Source organism: Eublepharis macularius, chromosome 8 (assembly GCF_028583425.1).
Source record: "Eublepharis macularius isolate TG4126 chromosome 8, MPM_Emac_v1.0, whole genome shotgun sequence".
In the NCBI taxonomy this organism is placed as follows: Eukaryota; Metazoa; Chordata; class Lepidosauria; order Squamata; family Eublepharidae; genus Eublepharis; species Eublepharis macularius.
Window position 1 is genome coordinate 46,160,713 of NC_072797.1, and position 19,293 is coordinate 46,180,005.

At 41.4% G+C, this 19,293-nt stretch overlaps 1 protein-coding gene across 1 annotated transcript in view; it reads right to left on the reverse strand.

Annotated features, from left to right (window-relative positions):
• Positions 1–19,293, reverse strand: part of EDIL3 (EGF like repeats and discoidin domains 3) — a 480,770-nt gene that overhangs the window by 11,997 nt on the left and 449,480 nt on the right. Inside the window, exon 10 of the mRNA XM_054987524.1 lies at positions 15,372–15,527. Coding sequence (XP_054843499.1) covers positions 15,372–15,527 — 156 coding nt within the window. The remainder of the gene's footprint in view (positions 1–15,371; positions 15,528–19,293) is intronic.

Consider the following 19,293-nt stretch of genomic DNA (forward strand, 5'->3'; position numbering starts at 1 on the left):
TCTTGCAGCTCCCGTGGTGAAAGTGGATGCCTGGCAGGTTTCCCAAACCGGAGTTTCTATTGTCCCCAGGTTTTCCGACACTGGGGCTAGACTCGCGTCAATCATGGAGCGGGAAAACATGGTTCCACGACGTCTTTCCCTGCTGTCTCGAGGTCGCGGACCCCACTGCCAAGGCGTTGGCACAGATGTCAAGGGCCCGAATCCTTGTCCCGCACTGACTCTGGGCCCTGCTCCTTCCTGGCTCGCTCTTGCCTGCGTGGTCCCACTGTCAGGCAGTATTATGGGCCCCGCTCCCTTCGTTCCAGGATCAGACGGGTATGTCGGAGTAAATCTGGTATCCATCCTTCCTAGGTGAGGGGTCGGGGGAGTAGAGATTCTCAACAAATTGTCAGACTATGGAATCCCAGTTATCTGAGTTCGTCTCCCCCCTTCTGCAAGAAGCACAAGGTCTCTTGATTCCAAAAGGTTTATTGAAAGACTATGCTCAGGATACAGGTGTCCATACTCCAAAGGCTGTAGAGGCCCTTGGCTGAACGAAAGCTTTGTTGAGAATGCCATGTAAAATGAAAGTTACGACACTTCAAACACCCATTCCCAGCCTCCCCCCTAGTCCTGTCTGCGAAGGCATGAGAAGACGAGGACATCAAGGTCATTGGCTGGACTGGATAGATAAGGCTCTTCGCTCCCATGGATATGAGCAGCCTGGACGACACCTGGGCCTAGAGGGAGGTAAACTAGACAACTACTGATTATAACACAAGTTAACATGGCGTTACTCTGGCTAGAGAATTGATATCCTGACATTGAGGCAGGAAAGAAACTGAAGAAGAAAGATGAGTCCCGCTAGGAAGACAGGAAGTAGAAAAACTTGTTCCTGCCTCCATGAATGGAGGGTGGAAATCACTATCAAGATGTCCTCCACCTCAGAGAGAGAATGTTATTTTCAATCAAAGTCAAGCATACAAAGTATATGAAGCTGTCTTATACTAAGTCCATCTAAGTTCTATTTTTTATTCTAACTGGAAGTAGGTATGCAGGGTCTCAGATACAAAAATCTGTAAGACTGGACTCTCCTTTTTTGTTAGCCTTTTTCATCTTTGCCCTCTGTCTAAGCTCTATGAACAGCTCATCCCTGCCACTCATGCTGACTTCGTACTCAGAAAATTCAATTTCAGGCCATTTTCAGCACAAAGGCTGAAAACCGGCAGAGAGAGGGCAAGACCAGAATAACCCAGTCTAAAAACAATGATGGCCCACAAAGATATAGATCTAAGTCTTTTAAAGACTATTAATCAGGACTTCTTGTCACTTTATCAAGGCATTTTTAATCAGGACTTCTTGTCACTTAATCAAGGCATACATTGACAAGATTCTTACTATGTTACCATGGGAAAAAGCAAATACATTCACAGCTGGCCAAGTGTGATGGAATGGGCATTAGATGCAAGGATTACCAAATGCTGCATCCAAAGAGAGGCAGGTAAAGATTTAAAACAACTGCTTGAAGGGAAGGATGATTGGCATACTGCTCCCCCATCTTTGTGATTGGCCAGCAAGAAGATAACAAATTGGAGCTAACAAGATCATCAGGAAGGAGTTGATGCTTAGAATCTGACCAGGGAAGGTCAGGCTGAGATTCTTTTGTGTGAGGAAAAGGAGAAAAAAGTTTGCCCTTCCTGTGACAGCTTATGGTTGATAAAAAGATGATGAACTAATGAAGGAAAGCCAGCACTAATATTACTCAGACAAGATAGAACTGGGAGCGTGTGGTTGGCAGAGGAAGTGGGTAGTAAAAAGGGACTCTCAGTCCACCGAAAGAACAGGGTTCTATTGTTAGTGGAAGAATAATTCCTACTCAGTATCTGGAAAGAGGGTTTGAACTCTGTGGAGTACACTGACTCTGCAATAAAAGGAAAAGTGAAACCAAACCACAACAATGGAGCAAGGTATGTAATAAACCAAATAAACCAAGAGCAACCATGTTCTGGCTTAAATACTAGCCCCCAAATAACTTTTAAGGGATTCCTCTATATTTTGTTAAAAGATTATTGTAATTAAATAAATAATATAACTTCTGCTAGGAGTGACTAATGTTGCTTTATTGAAAACAGTGCAGTAAAAGGAAAAGTGTGCTGTGTAAAAGTCACGCCTTGCCTAAGCTGTGAAGTTAAGTCAATGAAGGAACTTTGCTATATGAAACTTAAGTCTGAAACCACCAGCCTCTCACATCTAAGTACTATAAATATTTCAAACTAGGCATGAAGAAGACTATTGTGCCTCATACTTGAGAAGTATTCTGTTCAACAAACAAAATTTACTACAGCTTTCCTTTCCCTCCCTATCTACATACCAACCCTGTCTGCTGAATAAATCTCCTGTTATCTTTTTGAACCTTACTTAGCCTCTAGTGTCATTTCATTTTAAAGGAATTGTGGGCCTCTGCTTTTCCTGTACTTAAACTTGGGCTGGGTAATAAACCAACTATATATATGTTCTTGAAGCGCAGGACAACAGAAACTCCAAGTTATATCCAAATACATGCTACCAAAGGCTTTTCAACCCCAGTAAATGGAAAATCTATCTCACAACAGGGGAAAGAGCAGGGTTGGCCAGGACAGGCTAGGCCAGCACACTATACCAGGCATTAAGAGAAAATTGGTATAAAATGTTTTTATATTACCCCAAAGGATATTGTGAAAGTAGATGAAAATGATAAATGAAAATGTTGCAAATGTCAAGATATAAATGGAACCTTTTATCATATGTGGTAGACTTGCAAAAAAGCAAAAAGATATTGGAAGGGAATACATGGAAAAATGCAGAATATATTAACATTTAGATTTTCTCATGAAGCTAAGTGTATATTATTAGGAATATTAAAAGTCTAAAGTAAAGCAAGGAAGAAGTAGATTAAAGGTACAAAGTAGATTAAAGGCACAAAGGCAAAAAGAAAACAAACAAGTAAATGGATTACATGGGGCTTGCTTCTCTCATCTTTGAGGATCAATAGATTATGCTCAGCTAGAGGAACAATTAACCTGTTTTTCTGTAAAGCTATTTATTTGGGCAATGTAATCATTATGGATATAATTCTAAATTCTCTTTTAAAAGTACTTTTGAAATTATGCTTTTCCATTTCTCCAAAGAGTGCAAAAGAGCTTCTATACGGTTTCTAGATGGTTTCCTATCCAGCTAATATACCAGTCCAGATCTGCACATTATATCTGCATGAATGCCTTATATTCCAAAATGTATAATGCTATACACTGTAGAAATGTAGAAACTATATTGAAACGGTTGTAAAACCATGGTTCTTACAGGTTATTCCTGCTTTACCAGCTCATTCCAGAGGCAAGAGATACTGTGCAAGCAAACCCAAATCACGATATGTTTTTGCATTAATAAGTCAGCTCAGGAATATAACCATCTTCTCTGCCTTACCAGTGGTCCACTTTAGCACTGCACAACAACTTGTGCACAGGAAAACAAATCTGTCAATCCACAAGTAGGTTTCCATGTAGATCAGAGCACTGGATATGCTCGTTTCCTGAACTGAGCAGGATTCCCTAGCGTGATAACACAATGGTTCTGCATATGAAGCTTGTATGTATGTAACACTGCTCACATGTGTAAAGGGATCTATAGACCATGACATACATTTCTAATATGACATGGCAATTCCTTTCATCTGACACTGAGTATTTTTTTTAAAAAAATCAAAGACTGGGAAAGTTAATTTTTGCCTTATAGTCATATATATGATAGAGATTCAAGAACCGAATGTGCAGTAATCTACTGACCTCTAGTTGAGGAAAGAAAGATCACCGTTTAGTTGAGATATTTTTCTGAAATATATTTTCACATGCACTTCAGTTTCAGTTCTTTTTGACTCCATATTCAAACATGGTCTTCAGATATGGCATTCTCTCTCTCTAGCCAATTAAAATGAACAAAAGAAGCAGCATTTCTTAAAAATACCTTTTGCAGGGTCCCTCAGTTATATCCTGAGAGGAGCTTAGTGTCAATATAAACTCAGAAAAATGGTGGTTAAAGTGACACAACCAGACAGAAACAGCGGGAACTGTTTTTTTCATAACCTCTATGTTTAAAAGTATGTGACAAAAACTGAGCCAAAACAGTTTTTAGAGTTTTATTTTGGCTTTCATTACTGTGGAAAACAATTTCCATTTTTTTGGTCTATTTTTGATTATCTCCTCAGTCTCTTCAGATGAAAGACAGAGAAATGCTTTTTTGTATTGTTTGTTTATCTGTTCTCCCTTTTTGATCATGCACATTTGCAGAACAATCCTGTGCTTTAACTTAAGCCCACAGGATTGCACTGCAAGACTTACAAACAGAAACTCCTGAAAATTTGGCTCAGCAGCACCATAAGAAATGTTAATTACAGTGGCAAAGTTAAGATTTTTAAAATTTTCTAATTTATTTATAAGAAATATTTTGAAGAGATACAGAATACAGCACTGGTAATCTACATTTTTTTAAATTTGAGCAGCATGATTCAAATGATGAACTAGAATTTCCATAAGGATCAGAGATACAGTTTGCAAACATTACAAAGAGATTGGCTTTCATAAAATGATAGGTCTTTTAATACAATCCATTTAACCTTAAATTGCCAGTTTATTTAAAGTCTAGATTCCTGATTTCAAACTCCAAACAGCCTGGGTTCCAGGGTAACTCACGATGTGCTTGCTCCCACAGAAACACAACGACAACAACTTATTCAAAATGGAACCCAAGAGATTGTGAACAACACCAAGAAGACCTTTAAAGACAGGGTGAATGGGCGACAAAATTGTAAGTGAGATTCAGTGGCTTGGCTCTTATGGAGCATGCACGCAGGAAAGACAAGGTTCTTCCTCATCATCACCCTTCTCCCAGCAGTTCCTTGGCACCTCCCACATACTGGTGATGGATATTGCAGGACTTATGTGGACAAAAGCCATATAAGTGGAGGAGCTGCAAGTGAGGAGAGGGAAATTTTGAGAAATTGCCCTCCTCCTTCATTAGCAGAAATCTATCACGGGACCAGTGTTAGCCTATTTCCACCTCTTTAGTGTAGCCCCTTTGAAGAGCTCTTATGTCCTTATGCCCCATGACCATATCTTACCTGGTAGAACAGTTACATCTCTATCTAGTCAGCAGTTATAAATTCTACCTTACCAACCGAATGGGAGCTGGGTAGCTGATGTGACTAGGGCAGCTGAGTGGGAACTCGGCAGCAGATGTATATGCTCTAACGATGAAATGACACTTTAATGGCTGACACTTTGTCATTTTCCCATTATCCATTCACCATCTTACTCTTTTCAATGTACTTTAAATATCACTTTTTATTTTCACAAGGCCAAAGTGATCATAGGAGTCCTCTTCAAGATCATTTTCACTCTTGTCTTCATTAAGCATATGACAATATTATACATTAACAGGAAAGTGCTTTTAGGATTTCACTGTAATTTTTCTTTGGACTCTCCTTGTTATTGTAGAGTCTCAGCTCGACTGTATTGGCTCCCCTTTTGAATGTGTTTGTGCTCAGCATCACAATGAAGATGACTATTGTACTATTAAAACAGTATGTTCTAATCCTGTGATTTTCATTGTTCCCCAAGGTATACCAATACTGCAATCAACCTTTCAGTTGAGAAAAAAAGGAAAATTAACATTAATGCCTGAGAAAGCACTGTAAACAAAAATTAATAAGTGGTACTGTTGAGCTAACTTATATTTATGTTTAAATGAGACTGTGCTTACTCAATGATGAAATGAATGCATATTCATGCCAGCTTATATATTCCTACAATTTTGATAACATGTAGAGCACTGGTTGGGGATTCAGACACACAGCAAAGTGATCAAATGAATGATTTACTTTATGATGAAAGCTCTCTGTGCATTCCTGAGGCTAATATCTTGTGGCCTGGGGCCATGAGAACTGGCTCTCACTTTTATAATCTATTCCTAATATTAAACTATAGCATTCGGGTATGCACAGTATAGTAGGAAGTGGACAGTCATATTCAAATTCTCACTCAGGAAGCCTTGGGCAAGTCTAACCTACAGCACAGGGGTTTGGGATGCAGAAGACACTGCCATGAACTTCTCAGAGAAAGGGCAGAGTATACCTCAGATTTATTATTTGGATCATGTGAAGAGTAGGAGTCACTCTGCATTTCAGTCCTGGGCTTGTATTTGCAAAATTGAACATATGTAGACATAATGGCTATAAACAATATTCCTTTTTATAGCATTGAAAGGAAGATGAAGATTGTACTTGAGTGCTACACAAAATCACAGCAGGGTATAAAGTATTTGAAGGTCAGCCAGCTCTGCTATACAGTTTGCTCCAGCTGAGAGCTGTTTGGGAAGATTGGCTAACTGGCTGTGATGCTAGTGCTGACTCTGTCTCAGGTGGTATCCATTATTAGATAAGATGGAAAAAGGATTACTTCCTCTTTGGATACATATTCTACAAGTTATGCTTTTGCAGCAAAAACAAAAAGGAGAATTGTGGCATCTTAGACTAACAAAGTTATCGTAGCATTATCTTTCAATGACTGCAGCCCACATTTTTTTTCAAGTCAGTATTTTTATTCAAGTCAGAAATGGCTTCTTGGCCTTTTGGCTAAGTGTAGCAATTGCATGTTGAAGTCATTTGGAAGAATGGTTAAACACCAGGTTGTAGGACTAACTAAAAAACTGAACAACCTTGAAGCAGGTTCAGAAATAGAGATGGACACAAACCGAAGTACGAACCAAAATTAAGCACGAACCAGGCTGGTTCGTGGTTCGTGAACCATGGTTCATCAGATCCCATTTCTGACAAACCACCATGAACTTTTAGGTTGGTTCATTTGGTTCATTTTTTGGTTCGTCACTGCAGACAGCCTGGTACCAAACTGTTTCCTAGGCAACAGGGAATGGACTTCCTGCAGACCTTCTGCTGACCCAGAAGTGAACTTCTGCTGGCCCGGAAGTGACCTTCTGCTGATCCGGAAGTGATGATTTTCTGACCTGCATGTGACATTTTCACAAACCAAAGAAACCGGTTCGCGAACCAGGGGTTTGTGGTTCATGACGAACCACAAACCACATGGTTTGGGGTTTTTCTGGTTCGTGCCCATCTCTATTCGCAAATCTCCCACCCCACCCCCGCCATTTCCCCCATGAATTTGCATTGGACATAGCAGTCAAAATAATTATAACAGTGTCATTGTCATCTGTTATTAACTCATTTTGATAGGGAAAAGGAAATCTAATTATGCAAATAAAAGTGTGATAAATATGTCTGCAGTCAGTTCTCTCACATCCATCTACACCTTAGAGTTTACAAAGTCATTCTAAAAATCTTGGTAGTGTTGATTATTTTCATGTTTTGGTGATAATAATTTTAGATGTTCTGAGATTTGTCAGCATCCTTTAGATAGATTGCAATGGTAAGGTAACTAATATAACCCAAAATAACATGGCCAGACTTTCTACTTAGTAGAATATATCTCATCCGGGAACACACAGTTATTTACTGATTAAAATCCAATCCAAACAACTTTTTTTTCTAAATATAATAAACACTTCGGAGTTAAATAGTATTATTTTTGACATTTTGGAACAAATGAAAACTAATATAGCAGATATACTTGTGCCTCATTGTCTGGATTCATTATATTAAGCAGCAGGAATCAAGAGAGGCAGCAAGCAGAGACTGACACAGCCAATATGCACTTGACAGGGCTGTCATCCATACAGAACAGTTATTCTATCTCCTTGCCAAACAGTATTATGCTGATAGGCATTTCTGTGCACAGTGCTTGTAGGTTCTGCCAATCATTGCTCCATCTCTCCGGATTTGGGAGGGCTTACTGATTTTATGAGTCCTCAGTTAGCACACGCCATTTTGTTCTATGGGGCTGTGTCTACAACTTGCTAGGCTGGAACAAAGTCAGGTGCACGTACATTCTATAAGGCAGGAGGTGGGGTGGAGAGAGGTTGCCTTGAGCTATATTCTGCATCATCAGTGCAAGGAATCTCATGTAGCAGGAAAAAGAAGCAAAGATTTTGCTAGGGAATGTAAACAGCGGCTTTGCCTCCCACCAAGTGATAGCTTGCCTGCTTGGCAGATCACCTGACTTGCAGACTTGTGTGTGTGTGTCGGGGGGGGGGGAGAATAGTGGCACATATCAATAGGAATACAAGAGAGAGTAGCGATAATGAAGAATTTTAGTATTTTTACATTTATTTTTACCCCTACTTTTCTCTCCAGTGGGTACCCAAAGCAGCTTGCAAGATAGAAAAATACAGTTTAAATAAACAAACAGGAAAAAGACTTAAACAAAAATCAAGCCACAGCACTATCCTCAGCTACAAGTCAAAAATCAAGGCTCCTTTGCCTCTTGCCATTAGCTGAAACTTCTAACCGCATACCAGGTAGGGGAACAGGAAGGGAAGAAGAAGAGAAATCGAAGTTCAACCCAGAGTTTATTCAGCAAGCAGACTTCTTCCCAAAATTCTCCTTTCTTGCATCCTTCCCCCATAATCAGTTCATCTCCATCAACCAGTGATTTAGGTTCTGAGATTTTGTATGTCATTGTATTTAAAAGCATACATCTAGAAGGAAGCCATGGATAGGCATGAATATGGGTCATGTTCATATGTAAAGTTGTGTGTGTGAAGTTTTAAACAGATCTACAGTTTGCTGGCAAGGGACACTAGCTCTGCTTTCTCCTCACTGTATCTCACTGAAGAAGGTGTCTCCTGTCCAGCCTCTGTTACGAGAATCTGCAACTATCAGCTGCAGTACATGCACCAATTTCTTTTTGAAAAATGTGTCTATCTTCATGGAAACAGTGTCCACTAATCAATCAATCAATCAATCAATCAATCAATCAATCAATCAATCAATTAATTAATCTATCTATTTATTTATTTATAGTTCGCCTTCCTCAATGAGACTCAAGACAGATTACACCACATGAGTCAGTACAGTCAGTATCAAAGACATTTCAATAAAACGTGTAATGAGTATATACAGGGCTTTTTTTTTAGCAGGAACGCGGTGGAACGGAGTTCTGGCACCTCTTAAAAATGGTCACATGGCTGGTGGCTCTGCCCCCTGATCTCCAGGCAGGGGGGAGTTTAGATTGCCCTCCGCGCTGCTGAGAGGTGCGGAGGGCAATCTAAACTCACCTCTATCTGGAGATCAGGGGGCGGGGGCACCGGCCATGTGACCATTTTCACTGAGGGCAATTTAAACTTTAAAAAACTTCCCCCTTGTTCCAAAGTGAAGTCATTGTGTGGTCTTGAGTTCCACTACTGAGTTCCACCACCTCTTATCCCAGAAAAAAAGCCCTGGGTATATACATATGTGATGGACAAGACTGGCTCCAGCTCTACCTCTCCTGAGAGACAGCCAGTGGGAGCAAGTAGAATGCTGGGCCGATGGGAGCGAGTGACCATTGGAGGGGAAAAGAGGCTCTGGAAAGCTGCTGGGGAAAAGAAGAATTTTAGACACTGTTAAACAAGGCAGCAGAAAGATAACTGGCTGTTAATCTGTTCTGATACTTTGAAATATTCTCTGTTTATTAGTTTAAAATCCGCTCATTCCTATCTTCCTTCTTGTAAATAAAGAAGTTTTTTGTTTAGTTTAACCCTTGTTGGCTTGAAATAATTGGCTGAGGGAAAATCTCTCTCTTTTTCTCACACACACATATTCTGGTCATGTTAACTGGGTCTAGTGAATTAAATGGTAGCAGCATATATATTAAAGACAGTACCTCTGAGTTCCCTTTTCCCTCATAGCCCTGGGTTGTAGCTGGGTGAGGGGAGGCAAATACAGTGAATTGGCTACCTGTCTGTAGGAGCCTCTGGAAGAGGAGGGGACCCTGTGAGGATTCAGATGAGGGTTCTCTGCCTGCTGTAGTGGAGGCTAGATGGGTGGCATGTGGTGGTGGACTCCCAGCCTTTACCCGCCTGGGTGGCAAGGATGAAAGGCTTGCGGATGAGAGGGGTCTACCCACACTCACCGTAATATGCAAATGTGCAAAGATTTAAAACTCCTGCTGAAACCCAATATAGAGCTGATGAAATGCTGAAACAGAGCAAAAGCAATTCTATTACTGACATAATAAATAACATAGGATCTACCCAGTAGGATCGTACTTATAGCAACAATAGTGCAGTCAATGCTCCATCAATTTACAGCAATAGTAGTAAAGTGTATGGTCCTTCCCTACCCCTTTACTGATGAATTTCTATGAGGCCACTTTCTTACAATACAGTCCTACTGTCTAAGTAAGAAGCCCTGTTGAATAATTCAGTTTTGCATCATTTGCAGACGGCCAGGAGCATGGAAGCTTTCCTAAACGCCTCAGGTAGGCCATTCCAAAAAAATACAGATGGAGGGGCAACTGTTGATTTAGCCCATGTGCAAGGGGAACCTGCAGAAGACCCTGTTCACATGAGCAAAGCTGCTGTGGGAGAATATATGGAGAGGGGCAATCCCGTAGACATGATAGACCAAGACCATGAAGAGCTTTGTAGGTGATATCTGATACCTTGAATTTGGTTCAGTAACTGATAAAGCTATGGAGAATTTTAAAAGAAATGGGGGTGCCACAACATCTGATTGTTTTGATGCACAACCTGTATTCTGGTCAAGAGGCTAAAGTTAGGACAGAATATGGGGAAACAATGGTTTCCAATTGGAAAGGGTGTCAGACAAGGGCCGTTTCCACATGGCTTACCTGAAGCCGGGCCATGCTGCAACGTCGCAGATCGTGCCGGGGAAAACGTGAAATATCGCGTTTTCTCATGCGAGTTTTGCGCGATGTCACGCAAAACTCATGCGAGAAAACACGATATTTCGCGTTTTCCCTGGCACGATCCGCGATGTTGCGGCATGGCCCGGCTGCAGGTAAGCCATGTGGAAACGGCCAAGGATGCATATTGTCTCTCTATCTGTTCAACCTCTATGCAGAGTAAATCATAAGGAAAGCTGGATTAGATCTAGAAGAAGATGGAGTGAAAATTGGTGGAAGGAACATTAACAGTTTGAGCTATGCAGATGACACCACATTACTGACAGAAAATAGTGAAGACTTGAAATGACTTACTGATGAAGGTTAAAGGAGAAAGTGCCTAAGTTAAAGGAGAAAGTGCCCAAGCAGGATTACAGCTGAACATCAAGAAGACAAAAGTAATGACTACTGAGGAATTATCAATTTTAAAGTTGACAAGAGGAAACGGAAATTGTTCAAGATTTTCTATTCCTTGGCTCAATCATCAATAAAAAGGGAGACTGCAACCAAGAAATCAGAAGAAGATTGAGACTTGGAAGAGCAGTTGTGAGGGAGCTAGATAAGATCCTTAAAGATAAAGATGTCCCTCTGGGAACCAAGATCAAGATAATCCAGACTATGGTATTCCCTATTACTATGTATGGATATGAAAGTTGGACAGTGAAGAAAGGTGACAAGAAGAAAATTGATTTATTTGAAATGTGGTGGTGGAGGAGAGTTTTGCAGATGCCATGGACAGCCAAAAAGACAAATAAGTAGGTACTAGATCAAATCAAGCCTGAATTCTCCCTAGAAGCTAAAATGACAAAACTGAAGCTATCATAGCCTTCGACAATACATCGACAATACATTGAGGCTATCATAGTTTGGTCACATCATGAGAAGACAAGATTCTCTGGAAAAGTCAATAATGCTAGGAAAAGTGGAAGGCAGTAGGAAAAGAGGAAGATAAAATGAGATGGCTGGACTCAATAAAAGAAGCTATGTCCTCCAGTTTGCAGGATCTGAGCAAGTCTGTTAATGATAGGATGTTTTGGAGGTCTTTCCTGCATGGGGTCGCCATAGGTCAGAGGCAACTTGACCACACATAACACACACACAACTGATATGTAGCCAATAGAGTAATATTTATGGTCCTCTTAGTTCCCCATAATAACCCAGGTGCAGCATTCTGCACCAAATGGAGTCTCCAAGTTAACTTAGAGGAGAGACCTATGCATGGTGCATTACAGTAGTCAAGGCTTGATGTTACCATGGCAAGGATCCAGATGGCCAGATCAGCCATGTCGAGGTAGGGGGCCATCTTCCATGCTAGACTGAGTTTGCGGAAAGCATTGTTTTCAGCTGTCTTAATTTGTTTTTCTGGCAGTAGTGCTGGATCCAGGAGAAGCCCTAGACTCTTAACTGTCTTCAAGGGTCAGAGGAACTCCATTGATAGTGAGGAGTATGATGTCTTTCAAGATCTCTGCCTTCCCAACTATAATCACTTCTGTCTTGTATGGGTTCAATTTCAGTTTGTTTGCTTTCAGCTACTTGACCATCTGTCAGCAACCCTCTACTGCATCCTGCATCTCTACTGCATCCTGCAGTGATTTGGATACTGAGATATAATGCAGGGTGTCATCCGCATATTGATAGCATCCAATTCCATAGTTATGAATGAGTTCTCCAAAAGGTTTTATATAGAAGTTGAATAACCCAGGGAATAAAATTGTGCCCTGTGGAACTCCGCAAGATAGTTTCCGCTTTAAAGATAGCTGGTTTTCAACAGCTACCCTTTAAGTTTATTCCATGAGAAACTATTTAAACCAGTCTAAGGTGCATCCCTTGATAACCACTTGTGCCTCCAGGCACCTCAACAAGGGGGCATGGTCTATTATATTGACAGCTGCAGAGAGATCCAGGAGGAGTAACAAAGAAGCATGGGATTTGTCTAAATTCGGGTGGGGATCAACTAATGCCACCAGAACAGTCCATCCCATAGCCCACCCTGAGTCCCAACTGAAATGGGTTCAAAGCACCAGAGTTATCCAAGAAGATCTGGAGATACTGTTCTCTCAATGACTTTGCCCAGAAAGGGCAGACCAGAGCTACTAATTGGCTTCATCATTTTTGTCTAGGTTTTTTAGGTAGTGGGCGAATAACTGTTGGAGTGGCCAGTAGATGGTGTCCTCCTGAGTTAGTGACTCATTTACGATAGACCTCATTTAGGTAGAATCATGTAAAGCCTACATACTAAGATTCTAACAGCCAGTGTACAGAATCCTGTCAATATCCATCATTGTAACTGATGCATAGTGGTCCATATGTGAACCAGATGGTGTATTAACTATTTCTTCCACCCCACATGCATTACAGCTGCCATCCAGATCAAAGATATCTGTGCTATTTTTTCTGCAAAAAACTTTGCAAAGACATTACAGCTAATTGTCTGTTCTTGAAGACTGAAAAGGTTCAGATTTAGGAGTTAGAAGATGAGATACTTTGAGTAACTGGGATACTCATGAATTAACTGATGCAATGCAGAGAAATAGTTTCTTTGCTGCTGTCATCACGACTTCATAGGCCTTCCAATGGGCTCTGCAACATGTTTTATCCGTTTTTGAAGACTTCTACAGCCTAAGGATGCTTCCTCCAATGGAGGAACCTCTGATAGGATCACATAGTGAGTGCATTTGATATACCAAATCAAATAAATCTGAATCTGAATCTGCATTACCTTCATTTGCTGGTACTATTACCTATACAAAGCTAAATAGCATTGGTGCATGAGAATGTCACTGATTCCAGGAAGATGGAACTCTAAAAAAATGCTAATGTATTCACCCGTTCCGAAAAGTCCCTGACAATGAGGACACCACAGGATGAATTGGAGAATGCCAGCAAGATGTTGAGAAGGAAGAAAATACCTACATATATACTGCTTCCGCTTATGTGCGCATGTGAGGTGATCATCTCCGTTTTGAAGGTAACTTTTATAATGGTTGTTGTGGGTTTTCCGGGTTGTATTGCCATGGTCTTGGCATTGTAGTTCCTGATGTTTCGCCAGCAGCTGTGGCTGGCATCTTCAGAGGTGTAGCACCAAAAGACTGAGAGATCTCTCAGTGTCACAGTGTGGAAAAGATGTTGGCAGGTCATTTATATCTACTCAGGAGGGGTGGGGTTGAGTTGAGTCATCCTGTAAGAGTTTCCCAGGGTGTGGAATGCTAATGGCGGGAGGCTTCACTGTATCCTGAGGAGGTTCTTTTGCTGTGCCCTGTTTGAGTTAGGCTATGTTCAGCCACTGCTGGTCTTGGCATTGTAGTTCCATTGCTGAGTCCAGTCTGCAGTGTCTTTCATGTTCTTTTATTCTTGTCTGGATGCTACGCTTTGTGGTCCCGATGTACACTTGTCCACAGCCTAACTCAAACAGGGCACAGTATCTTATTCCAGGACACCAAAATACTGGACAACACTTCCAACTACTTTGTCAGACTGCACAGGGAAGCCATTGAAATTCACAAGCATAAGCAAAACTTCAACAGGAAAGAAGAAACCTTAAGAATGAACAGAGCATGGTTTCCAGTTCTGAAAAACACCAGGCTAACAAAACACTCTACACCCGACAATAGCCCTGCAGAGAAGATTAGCACATCAAGCACCAATCCATATGCAAAAGAACCTCCTCAGGATACAGTGAAGCCTCCCGCCATTAGCATTCCACACCCTGGGAAACTCTTACAGGATGACTCAACTCAACCCCACCCCTCCTAAGTAGATATAAATGACCTGCCAACACCTTTTCCACACTGTGACACTGAGAGATCTGTCTTTTGGTGCTACACCTCTGAAGATGCCAGCCACAGCTGCTGGCGAAACGTCAGGAACTACAATGCCAAGACCACGGCAATACAGCCCGGAAAACCCACAACAACCATCGTTCTCCGGCCGTGAAAGCCTTCGACAATATATTGTATCTTTTATATTTTACAAATTGTTTTTGCTAAATATTCCTAGCTCAGCCCTTCTTATCATCAGTACCAAAAGTAGTATTTTGCACAATCAGAGAGGCTTGACATTATTTTGGCCACCATCGAAGAGGACAGATGGATTTTGTGTTCTTTTGTCCAACCTAGAAGCTAGTGTGAGAAAAGTTAAACTTCATAGAATTTTATATAGTCTTTTAATCGTTATGGTTACCTTTTTGTGTGGATTTTTATGTATTGCTTTGCTTTGTTTTTATCTGCTATTTTGCTATGTATAAAATTGAATTTTAAAGATGAAAATAGCATTGTTATATTAAACATATTTGATTATATATAAGTAAAAATTATACCCTACATTTAATGGCTTTAAATTTAACAGTGTACTTTTATGTGTCTAATAATACAGTGAATGTCAGTGTATTATGATATGTTTTTCCTCTCCATTCACCTTGACTTTTAGCCATAGAACCTTAGGCATGAACATCTTATAAAGCAGATGGCATATATTAACCTGCAGGCTACCAACTCTGATATTACCAGAGATGTAGCTTCCTATAAAAATGCATTTCAAATATCAATTGCCTCATTACCTTACCTTATCCTTTTTTTGCTTTTCGTCTTGATACACGGTCCAGTGCTCACTATCATTGCTGTAGGCAAGTTTATAGGATCCTACAAACTGTACATGACCAAAATCTTTCGCTCCTTGAGTAATAATACCAGTCACTTTTGTAGGAACTAGGAGGTCAATCTATAAAAGACAAACAAATAGCAATGCACAGTTAAAATATTTTATGCTCTCAAGTTGTCTTCTGGATAAAGTCATAGCAGATCTAACAAAAGCACAGGCAAAACTGAAAGAAGAGAAAATCTTTAGTAACTTAGATAGATTGGGCACTTACAATTTTTAATCAATCACATTAATTTTCTAGGATCAATATATTTAATTCTCAATATGGCCAAAACTGTGGATACTTATATCCAGAAACAGGAACCGTAGTGACATGACAGATCTTTCTACAAACCTGAAGAAAAGCCACATCTGCAGAAATATCTATCTGTCTGTCTGTCTGTCTGTCTGTCTGTCTGTCTGTCTGTCTGTCTGTCTGTCTGTCTGTCTGTCTGTCTGTCTGTCTGTCTGTCTGTCTGTCTGTCCGTCCGTCCGTCCGTCCGTCCGTCCGTCCATCTAGCTGTCTGTCTGTCTGTCTAGCTGTCTGTCTGTCTGTCTATCATCCGTCCACCCACCCACCCAACCCACCCACCCAACCCACCCATCATCTATCTATCTATCTATCTATCTATCTATCTATCTATCTATCTATCTATCTATCTATCTATCTATCTATCTATCTATCTATCTATCTATCTATCTATCTATCTATCTATCTATCTATCTATCTATCTATCTATCTATCTATCTATCTATCTATCTATGTCCATCCGCCCATCCACCCGCCTGCCCGCCCGCATGAGGATTAACCCCCCCCACCAACAATAATAGAAGCAGCATATGTAGCTTTAAAAAACAAATGCTGACTCAATGGCCATTGTGAGGGTTGCTAGGCAACCACAACAGTATTGCCAGCCATCAATACTCAAGGGAGGGTGAAATCCAGGGCTGTTTTGGCCTTTGTGGAAGGACTCATCAGGCCAGGCACACAAGCAACCACCAGCAACTTGCTACCACATGGCTTGTATGACTCTCCCATCTGGCTGCTTGATACTGATCAATAGCAGCCACTTTATGAAAGCCAGTGTAGTGTAGTGGTTAGTTTCAGACTACCATCTAGGAGACTCAGGTTCTAATCACCCCTCCACTGTGGAAACTCACTGGGTGACCTTGGGCTTGTTACCACACTGGGTTGTTGTGATGATAAAATGGAGGAATGAATAATGATATAAGTTGTTTTGTGTCTCCTTTGTGGAGAAAGGCATTGTAAAAATGAAATCAATAATAACAGATATGACTGAACATAGCAGGCAGATGAAAGATAGGTTGACTAGTGGGTGGGAAGGAGAGAATGAAGCAGGGAAAGGTGAGGATGTGGGAGCTGCCAGTCCTTGTAAATTTCCTATCCAGCAACTGGGGCCCAGGCTAATTTTCCTGGAAACAGGCTGCCATGGAGAAGGAAGGAGAGAAATCTGAAGACAGGAGGCAGCCAAAGGTAGATTGGCTGGTGGGTGGGAAGGAGAGAAGGAAGCAGGAAAAAGGAAGAAGCTATTGGGGACTGCTAGAAGGAGAGAAAGAGGAAATAATGTGAGGAAGGAGATGCAGGGTGAAATGAGATTTCCCCTGCATAGGATTGCCAGATCCCTTCAACAATAATACTGGACATCCTTGATAAACATTGGTCAACGAAAAAGCAAAGCACCATTATAGATGTCAACCTATATTACATTTGATATTTTACATTAGATTGTGCAGTTTTTAGCCACTTTTTATTTTTCAGAAACTCTTGTTTTTATACGAGTGAAACATATATAACCCCACCCCCGTTCACTTTTTACTGATTCAACAGTTAATCTGTTGTGATATAACCAAATCTTTTAGTGTAGAGGGTGATTCAAGGCAGGAATCTGGCAGAGTAGGGTTGCTTGGCACCTCTGTCAGTTTTCACCCCTTAATTCATAATAATCCTATTATCAAAAGGGGGGTAGCACAATGCACCTATTTATTTTGTGTTCATTTTGGATAGATTTCTTCACAGCAGCTTTCAAATGACACACTGGAATGAATGTGTTGGTAAAGGGGGGTTAAAGGTAGGATAAGGCTGTCCAAAGGGCCATAGGGGCGTCACAAGTTTATTATACTTTCCCTCTGGAACTGGCAATGTTAAGTCTGTATATATATTGCATATAATGAAGCCTATGAATAGATTTTATGACTGTTGGAAACAGACTAGTGTTATGTGCCTCAGGAAAACCTGCAAGAGATGCTAAGCTTACAAAGGCTGCATTTTAGGTTTAATTGAAAAAAAAGTCAATAGCAACCTACATGTGCTCAAAGCTAAACAAAGCAACACACCAGCAGTATTGTTTGTAGGTCCTACCATGACAAATACGGCATTACTTAAAAACCTTTTCTTTAAGGATTTCATAAGAGCCATTAACTGGCAGTAAGTCCTGGACTCAGATCCTTAATCAATTATGATATAATGACAAAACTGGATTTGCTAACAAATGTACTCACTTCACAGGGGAAATACTATAAACCTTGGCTCCCTGAAAATAGTACCTGTATAAAAATAACAGTAGTAGTAATAAAATAAAACATTAAAAGTTTATTAAAGGAGATAGTCATGAGTTGGATGTTCTAACTTTCATCGTCAGTAGCGCAATTTACATAATTCGTTTTTATCTCCCTCTTCTGCCACATTGCCTAGGGTTATAAACTTCCAGGTGGGGCCTGGACATCTCCTGGAATGACAGAGATCAGCTCCTCTGGAGAAAATGGTTGTTTTGGAGGGTAGATTTTATGGCTTTATACTAGGGCTGCTAGTACCCCGGTGGGGTGGAGGACCCCCCAACCATCGGTCGCCTGCTGCCACTCACCTGGCTGGCAGGGGGAAAGGCCCAGAGAACAGCCTTAGGAGGCAAAAAACCTCTCAGGCCAGCATGCTCCTGCCGGGAATAATGACATCAGTTTCTCAAGATTAGAGGTGGGCACGATCAAAAAAAAAAAACTGATCAAGCTGATCGTGGATCGGCGCCAGCAACGATCCCGAATTAACGATCCACACCAATCATCTCCCGTTCCCGATCCGTGGATCATGGATCATGGAGGCAAAAGTGGAGGGGCGCCCTGCTGTTCCCAACGATACAGGAATGGTGGCTGATGCTGGTGGCATCTGTGTTTGTGTTTGGCTGTCTGTGTTTGGCCGTCAGAGCTGCCTATCAGGGTTTGCAGGGATGAGATTGGAGTGCCCATGGCTACAGAACACCCCTTTCCCCCTCCCTCCCTTTGGTGTCTTCTCCCAGTTGGTGACTGCTTTGCTGCTCTGTGGTTGGAAGGAAGCCCTGCTGATCAAGGCAAGCTGGGCTTCCATTCGGGTTTCCAGGGCGACAGAAGGAGGGCAAACAGAGCTCGGGCATTCCCCTGGCTCTGTTGCCAGGGGAATAGATTGCTGGCGCCTGAGTGTCTGGCTTCCCGATCTGAGCACAATCACCCCGATCAAGCCCTGATCAAGCCCCCCTTCCGACTGCTGGATCGTTGGCCGTGGTCGAGCACGATCCGCCGGGTCCCGATCGCGTGATCGCCATTATCGTGTTTTTTTTCCGATCATAATGTGGATCGTGCCCATCTCTACTCAAGATCCAAAAGGTAAGTGCCAAGTCCCCCCTCCCACTGAGGGCGGTAAGGAGACCTGGCAACCCTACTTTATACCTCACTGAAATAGCTTACCTACTCAAATCCTCCACTCCCCAGAACCTACCCCCAAATATCTAGGAATGTAACTCCCTAAATCAGCCACAGAATCTTGCTGGTTGAGCTTGGGCCCCTCTCTCCCTCTCTCTGA